Source organism: Ranitomeya variabilis, chromosome 3 (assembly GCF_051348905.1).
Source record: "Ranitomeya variabilis isolate aRanVar5 chromosome 3, aRanVar5.hap1, whole genome shotgun sequence".
In the NCBI taxonomy this organism is placed as follows: domain Eukaryota; kingdom Metazoa; phylum Chordata; class Amphibia; order Anura; family Dendrobatidae; genus Ranitomeya; species Ranitomeya variabilis.
In genome coordinates this window covers 165,576,780-165,590,240 of record NC_135234.1, presented here as the reverse complement: position 1 = coordinate 165,590,240, position 13,461 = coordinate 165,576,780, and the positions used below count along the sequence as shown (strand labels likewise).

At 37.8% G+C, this 13,461-nt stretch overlaps 2 protein-coding genes across 4 annotated transcripts in view; one reads left to right on the top strand and one right to left on the bottom strand.

Moving 5' to 3' along the window:
• Positions 1 to 2,476, top strand: part of LOC143817240 (uncharacterized) — a 28,973-nt gene extending 26,497 nt beyond the window's left edge. The window contains exon 3 of the mRNA XM_077298471.1: positions 2,138 to 2,476. Within this exon, the coding sequence (XP_077154586.1) occupies positions 2,138 to 2,199 (62 nt within the window). The 3' untranslated portion in view covers positions 2,200 to 2,476. The remainder of the gene's footprint in view (positions 1 to 2,137) is intronic.
• Positions 1 to 13,461, bottom strand: part of KDM6A (lysine demethylase 6A) — a 223,882-nt gene that overhangs the window by 161,878 nt on the left and 48,543 nt on the right. The gene's annotated exons all lie outside the window — the stretch shown is intronic.

Genomic DNA, 13,461 nt, shown 5'->3' with positions numbered 1-13,461 from the left:
ACTGTAATTTGAGTTTACACCAATTGAATTTGAGAAAAAAGAGTAATTTCACCCCACCAAGTAATCCATCTGTAATTGAGGCTTTTATTCTTGCTGTCAATCAGGATATTGAGTTTTTGAAAAAAGAATGTACAAACCAGTTTATGTGTCCTAATATGACAGCGGGTGAAATGGAAGCTCTGTATGAACTGGCACGGGATGATAATATAATTATTAAAAGTGCGGATAAGGGTGGCGCAGTCGTTATTATGAATAGAGAAGACTATATTGATGAAATTCTTGGTCAGCTTGCCGACCCGGAGGTGTATGAGAGACTTAGTTATGATCCAAAGTTTGATATTGCAAAAAATATAAAATTTATTTTGAATGATGCCTTGGACAAAGGAATTATTGATCAGGATGTTCTTGATTTTTTGATAGTGGAGTTTCCTATAACTCCTGTGATGTATACTTTACCGAAAATACACAAGTCTCTCATACATCCTCCGGGTAGGCCTATTGTGTCAGGCTGCGATTCCATCCTTTCCCATATTGGAATCTTTTTAGATAAAATTTTGAACCCCATTGCCAATCAGGCAGAATCGTTTGTAAGGGATACAACAGATTTTTTGGAGAAAATTGGAGGGATTGAAATAACAGGTGAAGTGATACTAGCGTCTTTTGACGTAACTTCCTTATATACGTCCATTGAGAACAACAAGGGCTTAGCAGCAGTTAGTAAAAAATTACAAAACACTGAATACACTGAGGGAAGTAAAAAATTTATTATAGAACTACTTGAACTAATATTGACCAAGAATTATTTTTTGTTTGGAGATATATTTTATTTACAAACAAGAGGAGTCGCCATGGGCGCAAATATGGCGCCCGCTTATGCGAACATTGTCATGAGTGTCCTAGAGGAGGATCTTATCTATGTATCTCCCCACTTCAGCTATGTGGCTGCGTGGTGGAGATACATAGATGACATCTTCCTCATTTGGACAGACTCAGAGAATTCATTAATTGATTTCCACAATTTTTTGAATACAGTTGATGACACAATCAAATTTACTTTGGTTCATTCAAAAACAAACATCCAATTTCTGGATGTCAATGTGAAAATCAATGATAACAGACTTGTGACTCAGCTGTATTCGAAATTGACAGATAGAAATGACCTTCTTTTATATAATAGTCAGCACCCCAAAAAAACAATTGAATCAATTCCGTTTAGCCAGTTGATTAGGGTTAAACGAATTGAAAGTGAAGAGGAGTCCTTGCAAAAATCAATGGAAGGTGTCTTACAAAAATTCTCAAATAGGGGCTACCCCACCAATCTTTTGTGTAAACAGAAAAATAAGGTTGATTTGATAAGTAGAGAAGTCCTGTTGCAGAAGAAACTTTACAAGAAAGACTTAAATCGGATCCCTTTTGTAACATCTTTCTGTGAAGAAAGTAAAAAAATTTCAAATATTGTGTGTAAACATTGGGGAATGCTATCCAAATGTCTTCCAAATGTAACAGAATTTTCTAACTTACCAGTTTTTTCCTATAAACGTAGTCGAACGGTAGGTTCCACTTTAGTTAAATCTGATATTGGATCGTTTAAAAAGTCTATCCAAACTACAATATCGGGTCAGAATAGAAAAGGATGTTTTCCATGTTTATCATGTATTAATTGCAGTATGATGCTTAAAGGGTCAAGTTTTGTTCACCCGTTTACCCACGAAGAATACAGAATACAGCAGTTTTTAACCTGTGACTCTGAGTTCGTGGTGTATCTGCTGCAATGTCCTTGTTCCTTGTGGTATGTCGGTGAGACAACATGTGATTTCAAAACTCGTATTAATCAGCACCGACATACCATAAGGAAGAAACGTATGGATTTGCCTGTATCAAAGCACTTTGTGGAAAAATCACATACAGAGAAACAATTAAAATTTCGCATCATTGACATGATTCCCGTTCAAAGAAGAGGTGGTGATCGAGTTAAACTACTCAAAAAGAGGGAATTAGAGTGGATTATGAAACTCAACACATTGAAACCATATGGGTTAAATGTGGACTTTAAAACTAGTCAGGTCTTGTAAGATGTATTAATTTGTTCCCCTAGATCTATATATGTTTAAATGGATGTTTTTAATTTATCTTCCAGATTTCCAATCTATGAAAATAGAGACGTATTCTACGCAAAGAATTTTTGGAATATTTTTTTAAATAAATTAAAATAATTAGAAAATGAATATATGACAAGCGGCAAAAGTGGAGTATATATAAAAGGAAAATGTTACTACAATAAATGAAAAATTTGATTGGCACTCAATTGCTTCTCTGGAGTATTATTGTGGCTAAAAAGACATGGTCTTGATTGTACAGGTGACGAGAGTGAGCTGAGGGGGACTGTCCACCCCCTGTTCTCTCTGTGTCCTTGTTGGGATACAGGAGGTCCCACTTAATTGGGGAGGGCTGTCCTGTGTCTTTTTGGACTTATGTCCTAGACTGTCTAGGCCACTAAGATATAATCAAGGTACTTGAGATGCTAAGAGGTAGTGAGTGCCTTCATATATACATATATAGCATTCCTATCAGCCATGCAGATATATATAAAAAGAGATAAATATTTTTGGATACGACATTTTTTGAGTCATGGCACTATGAGCTGATTGATAAGTTAGCGCTAAAAGAACTACAAAAAAATCAAACATTTTCTTTATTTCGGTCCCGTTCTTTTTCCTTTGGGAATTAGGTCCTTTTTCCCTTTTCCAAAATGGCGCCGACGTTCCTAGAACGCTAGTGCGCAGGCGCCTACCACAATCCTTTGCTTGCTTGTTCTGACGCAACAGACATGCGCAGTAACCCTATGGGGACGCTGAGAACAAAAAACATGTGGTGTTGTGCTGTAAGTACGTCTCTGATTTAATTTCTAAATAGATTGGGACATCTGTGGGATTTTAATTGATTATTAATAGATTTGGTTCACAATCACATTGCACTTTATTTATAAAATATCAGGTTTGATGTTTATCTATTTTTAATAGAATATGCACGTATGCACTTTATTGTAATATGATATTGGATGGATATTGAAGATATATGTGCAAATAATGTTTTAGTGATTAATTAATGAGCAACATGTGTAATACCTATATATACTCACTCTATTTGTATGTTCACTGCTTGAAAAAGGATTGGAAAATCCGAAACGTTGCCACGCCGTCCAGGCATTAAAGACCCACTTTTTTGTTACTTTCTTTGTGCTGTTTTCCTTTTTTTCTCATATTATTGGAACCACTTGAACATTGGTCTGGAAAGCTTTGCACTGCAAGTGTGGTAATATGATGCTGTTCTAATTTTTTCAATATATATATATATATATATATATATATATATATATATATATATATATATATATATATATATATATCACACATAAATATATTTTTGCAATGCACTGTGTCAGATCAGCGATCTGACAGGCACTGCAGGAGGCTTGCTGACGCCTGCTCCGAGCAGGCACTTACAAGCCACCTCACTGCAGGACCCAGAAGGAGCCCTGCGGCCATCTTGGATCCAGGGCCTGCAGGGAGAAGATGCCCGGAGCAACGTAATCACATTGCTTTGCTCCGAAGGTCTCAGGAAAGCACGCAGGGAGCCCCCTCCCTGTGCGATGCTTCCTTATGTTTGATCGCAGTGTTTCGGGGGTTAATGTGCCAGGAGCGGTCCATGTGATAGACAGCTGATACCTGGCCGCGCTCCCCCTGTGAGCGCGGCTGATCGCGTTAGACGTACTATCCCATCGGTGGTCACACGGGCCAATACCACCTCGACGGGATAGTACGTCTAATGTCAGAAAGGGGTTAAACAGTCATCATGCTGTTCACATTTGGACACCATAAGACAACCTAACAATTGCACAACAGTACCATGCCATTGTGAGGCTTCGAGCATGATGTTCTCATAGGGATTTGGCCAATGAGCTTATTAGAGTGTCATCAACAGGTTGCAACAGAGAGACTGGTAGAGTCACCAAAAGGCCGAAAAGTGGATGTCCTTTGGCCACATTCCACACTGATGCACTTCAGAAACAGATGATGAATGCCACACATCTCCAGTCACTTTCACGGAAGGTCAGAGGTACCCATTATAGAATGCTGTAGATAAGCCCTGAAAGGCAGTGGTCGCATCTTATAGAGGCCAAAACAGGTGGCAGGCTCCTTTTAAATGCTGCTGTCAAAGATTGACCTAAATGGTTAAAACAGCAATGATCTCAGCATCCTACACTAGCTTTATTAACCCCTTAATCCCATATGACGTACTATCCCGTCAAGGTGACCTGGGACTTAATTCTCAGGGACGGGTTAGTACGTCATAGCGATCGGCCGCACTCACGGGGGGAGCACGGCCAATAGCGGCCGGGTGTCAGCTGACTATCGAAGCTGACACCCGGCACTATGTGCCAGGAGAGGTCACGGACCGCCCCCGGGCACATTAACCCCCGGAACACTATGATCAATCATGATCGCAGCGTTCCGGGGGCATAGAGAAGCATTGCGCAGGGAGGGGGCTCCCTGCGGGCTTCCCTGAGACCCTCGGTACAAGGCGATGTGCTCATTTTGTACCGAGCGTCTCCTCCCTGCAGGTCCCGGATCCAAAATGGCCGCAGGGCTGCATCCGGGTCCTGCAGGGAGGTGGCTTACAAGCGCCTGCTCAGAGCAGGCTTTGGTAAGCCAGGAGCAGTGCACGTCAGATCGCTGATCTAACAGTGCATTGCAAAGTGTCAGATCAGCGATCTGACATTATAATAAATTCATGAATAGCTGGTTTTTGGTCATACTGCCTCACAAAAATCAAAATAAAAAGCGATCAAAAACTGTCACGTGCCCGAAAATGTTACCAATAAAAACGCCAATTCGTCCCGCAAAAAACAAGACCTCACATGACTGTGGACCAAAATATGGAAAAATTATAGCTCTCAAAATGTGGTAATGCGAAAAACTATTTTTTGCAATAAAAAGCGTCTTTTAGTGTGTGACAGCTGCCAATCTTAAAAATCCGCTAAAAAAAACAGCTATAAAAGTAAATCTTTCTACAAAATAGCTTTTATCGTATAAAAGCGCCAAAACATAAAAAAATGATATAAATGAGATATCGCTGTAATCGTACTGACCCGACGAATAAAACTGCTTTATCAATTTTACCAAACGTGGAACGGTATAAATGCCCCCCCCCCCAAAAGAAATTCATGAATAGTTGGTTTTTGGTCATTCTGCCTCACAAAAATCGGAATAAAAAGTGATCAAAAACTGTCACATGTCCGAAAATGTTACCAATAAAAACGTCAACTCGTCCCGCAAAAAACAAGACCTCACATGACTCTGTGGACCAAAATACGGAAAAATTATAGGTCTCAAAATGTGGAGACGCAAAAACTTTTTTGCTATAAAAAGCGTCTTAGTGTGTGACAGCTGCCAATCACAAAAATCCGATATAAAAAAACCGCTATAAAAGTAAATCAAACCCCCCTTCATCAACCCCTTAGTTATGGAAAAATAAAAAAAAATGTATTTATTTCCATTTTCCTGCTAGGGTTGGGGCTAGGGTTAGGGTTTGCATTACATTTACGGTTGGGATTAGGGGTGTGGTTGGGATTAGGGGTGTTTGGGTTAGGGTTTCAGTTAGAATTGGGGGGTTTCCACTGTTTAGGCACATCTGGGTTCTCCAAACGAGACAAGGCGTCAGATCTCAATTCCAGCCAATTCTGCGTTGATAAAGTAAAACAGTGCTCCTTCCCTTCCGAGCTCTCCCGTGCACCCAAACAGGGGTTAACCCCAACATATGGGGTATCAGCGTACTCAGGACAAATTGGACAACAACTTCTGGGGTCCAATTTCTCTTGTTACCCTTGAGAAAATAAAAATTTGGGGGGCTAAAAAAACATTTATGTGGGACAAAAATTATCTTTTATTTTCACGGCTCTGCGTTATAAACAGTAATGAAATACTTGGGGGTTCAAAGTTCTCACAACACATCTAGATAAGTTCCCTGGGGGGTCTAGTTTCCAATATGGGATCACTTGTGGGGGGTTAATACTGTTTAGGTACATCAGGGGCTCTGCAAATGCAACGTGACGCCTGCAGACCAATCCATCTAAGGCTGCCGTCACACTAGCAGTATTTGGTCAGTATTTTACATCAGTATGTGTAAGCCAAAACCAGGAGTGGAACAAATAGAGGAAAAGTATAATAGAAACATATGCACCACTTCTGTATTTATCACCCACTCCTGGTTTTGGCTGAGAAATACTGATGTAAAATACTGACCAAATACTGCTAGTGTGACGGCAGCCTAAGTCTACATTCCAAATGGCGCTCCCTCCCTTCCGAGCTCTGCCATGCGCCCAAACGGCGGTTCCCCCCACATATGGGGTATTAGAATACTCAGGACAAATTGGACAACAACTTAAGGGGACCAATTTCTCCTTTACCCTTGGTAAAATATAAAAAAAATTGGAGCTGAAGTAAATTTGTGAAAAAAAATTAAATGTTCATTTTTTTTTAAACATTCCAAAAATTCCTGTGAAACACCTGAAAGGTTAATAAACTTCTTGAATGTGGTTTTGAGCACCTTGAGGGGTGCAGTAGAATGGTGTCACACTTGGTTATTTTCTATCATATAGACCCCTCAAAATGACTTCAAATGAGATGTGGTCCCTAAAAAAAAGTTATTAAGTATTTTGTGTGACATCTCTGTGATTTAAGGGCATAAAAATTCAAAGATGGAAAATTGCGAAATTTTCGCCAAATTTCTGTTTTTTTTTTCACAAATAAATGCAGGTAATATCAAAGAAATGTTACCACTATCAAGAAGTACAATATGTCTCGAGAAAACAATGTCAGAATCACCGGGATCCGTTGAAGTGATCCAGAGTTATAACCTCATAAAGGGACAGTGGTCAGAATTGTAAAAATTGGCCCGGTCATTAACGTGCAAACCACCCTCGGGGCTTAACGGGTTAAAGGCACATGGCAGCTATGTAATGCAGCCGGCATCTGTCAGTGTTGAGCGGGCTCAACTGAGCTGACACACAGTTACATTAATTTGCATTAAGTGGCTAATGTAAGCCAGCCATAATACATGAAGAAAGAATATGCGGCACTCACCCCAGAGTAGCAGTGAAGATCGTTGACTTTATTGGAAAAGAAAGTGGAATATATCCATCAGGACATCAAAAATACAGGTATGAAGGAGGGTGCGGTATTGGAGTGCGGACGACGGCCGTTTCGCACACAAATGTGCTTCAACGGGTCCAGAAGGTAGATTACACCACGTCATTTCCTTTTAAAGGATCTGTGACTAGTATACATAATTAAACAGCGTGAACATTTCAAATTGTGATTACTTTGTGACTGTGACATATTAATTATAAATAATCTACATACAGACATACAATATAAATGCAGAACTTCTATTTGTCTATTCTATTTGGACATCATGTAATATGATATTATTTATCAATACCACTTAGTAACTACTCAAATTGCGACTATATTATAACATACTAAATAGTTCTATAAAAATAGTTCTATAAAAATACAGACATGTCTAACTTGTCATTAAGGCCAATTGGCCCCTGAGCGTTTGCATTTAGGATCCATTTGGCTTCTTTTTGTAAAAGAAATCTTTTCTGATCACCTCCCTGTAGGGGATATGTTACAATTTCTATACCAGCAAAACTAAGCAAGTTGGGATTGGCATTATGTCTATCTTTCATATGTTGAATTAATCTTAGGCAACCTTTACCTGTTGTAATTGAGTTATAATGTTCTCTGAACCTCTCAATCAGAGGTCTTATTGTTTTTCCGATATAAAAATATCGGCAAGGGCAGAATAAAACAAACAACGAACTTAGTCTTACAGGAAATAAAATCTTTGACAGCATGGGTTATAGGGCCTATTTGTAAAGGATTTCTTGTTACATGATGGCTACAAAACCTACAATTACCACATTTATAATTGCCGGTTGATGTATTACTGGTGAGCCAGTTACTATTGGGTACAGATAATCTATTGTATACCAATAAATCTGATAGATTATGAGCACGTTTATATGCGAATTTTGGGGCATTCTTATACATCGATGACAAGTCTTTATCATTTTGTAACACATGCCAGTTTTTGCGGATAGAGGTATGAATAACTTTATCTAAATTACTGTGCTTGAAGCAGAATGAAAAATTCTCTGTTTTTTCTAGATGAGATTTATTTGTTCTTTTTATTTTTATTTTTAAGAAGTCATGCTGTGAAAATTTTTCTATACGGGTTTCAGCCTCTTTCAATATTTGTGGGGGATAACCTTTTTAGAAAACGGGATTTTAACTCGCCAATTTGTTCATGGAATATTCTATTACAGTTATTGATTTTTCGTAATCTCACCATCTGGCTATATGGCAGGCTTCTTTTTGTATGGAATGGGTGAGCGCTATCGAAATGAAGTATATTATTCGTTGCGGTTTGTTTCCTAAAGACCTTTGTCTCTATGTCACCTTCTATAATTTCTATTTTAACATCCAAAAATTCTAGATTATAACCATAACAAGAAGTAAATGCCATATTTTCATTATTCGAGGTATTCAAATATTTCACAAATTCGTCAAATTCCACTTCACTACCGTCCCAAATAATCATGACATCATCCACAAATCTAGTATAAAAGCGAATATGCTTTAGGAAAGGGTTATTGATGTTATTCACATATGTATCCTCGAAAACTGCTAAGAAAAGGTTTGCATATGTGCAAGAAGTGGGCGTACCCATTGCAGTTCCAACTAATTGTGTGTACCATTTATTCATAAATTTAAATGAATTATTAGACAATATAAAGTCCAAGCTTTCTGAAATAAAGGAAATTATGTCCTGATCTACGCCTCTTTTTTGTAGTATACTTTGAATTGCCTGTATACCTTTTTCTTTTGGGATGCGGGTGTATAGATTTACTACATCTATAGATGTTAAAGCAAAGGTAGGCTGCCAGTCTATTTCCTTAAGAGCCAACATTAAATCTCCAGAGTCTTTGATATATGAAGGAATACTTTGTAATAGTGGTTTTAATAACCAATCGATGTACTGAGAAAGTGCTTCAGTAACCGAATTGATCCCTGGGATTATAGGGCGCCCTGGTGGTTCTCTTATGTCTTTATGAATTTTTGGTATACTGTACCAGTTTGGAAATTGTGGATGTTCAATTAATAAACTTTCAGCACGTTTTTTAGGCAACACTCCTTTCTCCACATATTTTCTCAATAGCGATCTTAATTTAGTTACATATTTGTGGGTGGGATTGTTGGGAAGCACGCAATAAGTAGACCGATCATTTAACTGTGTCAAAGCTTCCTTTACGTAATACTCCTTATCTAGCACAACGATATTGCCACCTTTATCCGCCCTCCTGATAACGACATCGTCCCATCTCTGCAACTCTTTCATAGCCGAGAATTCTCTATTATTTAAATTATTTTTTGGATTTTGGTAAATGATTGCTTCTATATCCTTTATGACGAGATCTTGGAAGAGATCGATGGCGTTACCAGGAGAGACGGGGGGCATAAAGCGAGATTTAATACCACCTAGAAAAGGTTTATGTTCTTGTGTAAATATATGAGCAGTTTTTGTTTGCTGTAATATTGAAGGATCATTTAGGCTAAGTAGTAACGATGCTTCATTCTCATCTACATCTGTTTCGGGAGGGTATATCATAAAACCCAAAGTGCCTATCTTATTCTCCAATGAACCCGGGGTGCTTGATATCGTTTGAGAGCTGCTAATCTTTTGAAGTTGTTTTTTGTCTTTTTGGAAATGTTTATGGAGATGAAGCTTTCTCACACTTTTAAATAAGTCTATCTTAAAGTTAGTTAAATCAAAAGATTCTGGAAGACAATAATTTAATCCCTTGGATAATAAAGAAATATGGTCAGCATTTAATTCAGCTCAGGGGCCAATTGGCCTTAATGACAAGTTAGACATGTCTGTATTTTTATAGAACTATTTTTATAGAACTATTTAGTATGTTATAATATAGTCGCAATTTGAGTAGTTACTAAGTGGTATTGATAAATAATATCATATTACATGATGTCCAAATAGAATACACAAATAGAAGTTCTGCATTTATATTGTATGGTATGTAGATTATTTATAATTAATATGTCACAGTCACAAAGTAATCACAATTTGAAATGTTCACGCTGTTTAATTATGTATACTAGTCACAGATCCTTTAAAAGGAAATGACATGGTGTAATCTACCTTCTGGACCCGTTGAAGCACATTTGTGTGCGAAACGGCCGTCGTCCGCACTGCAATACCGCACCCTCCTTCATACCTGTATTTTTGATGTCCTGATGGATATATTCCACTTTCTTTTCCAATAAAGTCAACGATCTTCACTGCTACTCTGGGGTGAGTGCCGCATATTCTTTTCTTCATGTATTTGGACATTTGCTTCATTGTTTCATGCTGAGCACCATACAACCCTTAAGCATTCGTGACGCCTGATTATCAGCTGTCCATTTCCAGTCCGGTCTATTGGAATTTACACAGCTCTAGTGCCATTCTGCTTTTTACTATTATAAGCCAGCCATAATCACAATCTTCTACTTGCATCAGAACTCATGCAGCTAACTAAGGTATGAGGTGACCATTTCTTCATATGCTATTATACAAAAGAAAGTTAGGCTCTGGCCATAGGGCAATGTTCACATTTTGCATTTTTGCTGCTCCTTTATGCAATTTAAAAGCTGCGTTTCACAGCACCAGCAAAAGCTTTGAGATTTCAGAAATCTCATGCACATTATTGCTTTATTTTCCCTGACAGAACAGGAAAACGGCTGCTTTTTAAGGCTGTGTGCACACGTTGCAGATTTTTCATGTTTTTTCGCTATAAAAACGCGAAAAAAGGCATACATTATGCATCCCATCATTTAGAATGCATTCTGCAATTTTTGTGCACGATGCGCTTTTTTCTGCAAAAAAAAACGCATAGCGGTAAAAAACGCAGCATGTTAATTAATTTTGTGGATTTTTTTGCAGATTTCCCACTATATTATTGAATTGGGAACCTCCGGAAAATCCGCAAAAAAACACGCACCAAAAACGCGAGAAAAACGCGCAAAAAATGCATGCGGATTTCTTGCAAAAAATGTCCTGTTTTGCTCAGGAAATTTCTGCAAGCAATCCTGAACATGTGCACACAGCCTTAAGAAAAAAAAATCTGCAGCAAGTCAGCGGGTTTTTTTTAACCATAGAGCACAATGAATAAGTGCTAAAAAGACTACAAAAAAAATGCAACCACACATTTTTGATGCATTTTTGGCAGGGTGGATAAAAATCAATGTTTTTTTTAAAAAATCAAAAAAATCGGATTTTTTTGATTTAAATCGGATTTTTTTGATTTAAATCGGATTTTTTTCAATAAACTGCTTTTTGAGGAAAATATTTTACCATCCAAAGGTTCTTCCATCATGAGATAAAGCTGAGTTGTTTAACTCAGTAGAATAACGGCTGTATATGTGTAACATTCACAATGCCATGCTCTTCCAGAGGTTTCTGTAGGATGCTGACTATCCAACAAGTTTGGGCATGTCAACTGAATGGAAAAAGAAACTAAACCAAAAGTGAAACCAAGCTAGAAGTGTGGAATTAAAGGAGCAGTATGAACAAAATGTGGAGGCTATTAATAGTTTATACAATTAAGACATGCTGCTTTTAAACACCTACCTATTGCCATATAGTAAAACAAAAAAGATTTTTACTTACTTTGGGGTCCCCCTCTCACCCTGGCGTTAGATCGTTGCCCCTAATTTCGTCCGTGTAACTATGGGCGCACATGCGCACTGCTCTCACTTCTCATTTTAATCGTGATTTATATTAAAAAAAACCTTTTGATTTAAATCAGTGATTTAAATCATGATTAAAATCATGATTTAAATCGATCCGATTTAAATAGAAAAAAATCTTTTGATTTAAATCGTGATTTAAATCATGATTTAAATCGGCGTGATTTAAATCAATCCACCCTGATTTTTGGTGAATTAAACTTTATTAAACATGCACTGTAGACAAATGTCACACCATCTGCAACAGAAAAAGCAGCACAAACTCAGCAAAATCTGATTTTTGTAAGGTTTTGCCTGGAGGAAAGATGCTGCAAAAATACAGAGTGTAAACATTGCCCAACTCTCCTGGACAATCCAGCTGGATGAGCCATGAGCTGCAGTCACAAGTGAACATAATATATCGTTCTTTAACTTAATATAATATTTTTAAACACTAGTTATCCTTTTATCTTGCCTTTTCAGGCAGGGATGACATATGTTCTAAATTTAGGTCATACAATGCAGCAATTCTATAGCTGCATGAAAATATCCGCCGAGATGTTACATATGCACTGTAGACTTGCAGTAATTTCTGTTCAATTTGTTTTGTAATTTAAACCAGTACAGACCGATTGTCACCATTTTATAGAGAAATAAGGTATATTTTATTTGTATTTGCAGAATAAAAATTGAGCTGGAAGTATATTTAATACATATTCAGTCACACTTCTATTAAAAAAAAAAAAGCACCAAAACTGGTGCAGCAGGCAAAAAATATATCTGTTTTTTTAGATCATCCTGGAATCGCTACCAAAGTTTCAGTAAATGGTATAAACTGAGACCGGCTAAAAGTTGGGCCAAAAAATAATTGTACACCTATTTTCTTTACATAACAAGCCAGTCAGTTATATGGTACATTAGGGAAGACCACTGTCAGAGTAAATTACAACCTTCAGTTTAATAAACATTTGGTTTAATTTGAGACATTTCTGCCACCTCATTCTATATCTGTCCACAGAGGATTCAGTAACATTTACTGCAAGAAAGGACAATGGAAATGAATGTAACTTTTGATTTGCTAATGAATGGTCACTAGCACCATAAATCCCAGGAATAACGATAGAACAGCACTCAAGCGAGTTTCTGTTAATCATCGTTTACGGTGTCCACCTTGGAGTGTCCTCTCTCGGGATAAAAAAACAAAACCGGATCCAGCAGAAAAACTGATCCGGCGCATCAGTTTCACTATTTGCGATGGATCCGTTTTTTTTAAACATTTGCCGGATTCTGCCTGAAACAAAAAAAACTGATGTGTGAAAGTAGCCTAAAACTGCACTTATACAGCATTTCCTCTGACAAGTTGGCTCGCCACACCAGGGATCCCTCAGTACAACCAATGAGGCTGGAGTCACACTAGCAAGTTTTACGGACGTAAGAGCGCAGAAAATACGTCCGTAAAACTTGCCAAACAAACGGCACAATTATTCTCAATGGGTCTGGTCCTATCAGCCGTATATTACGGATCCGTATTATACGGCTTTCTACGGCCGTACAAAATCGCAGCATGCGTATTGCGCAAATAATACGCCAATGAAAGTCTATGGGGGCG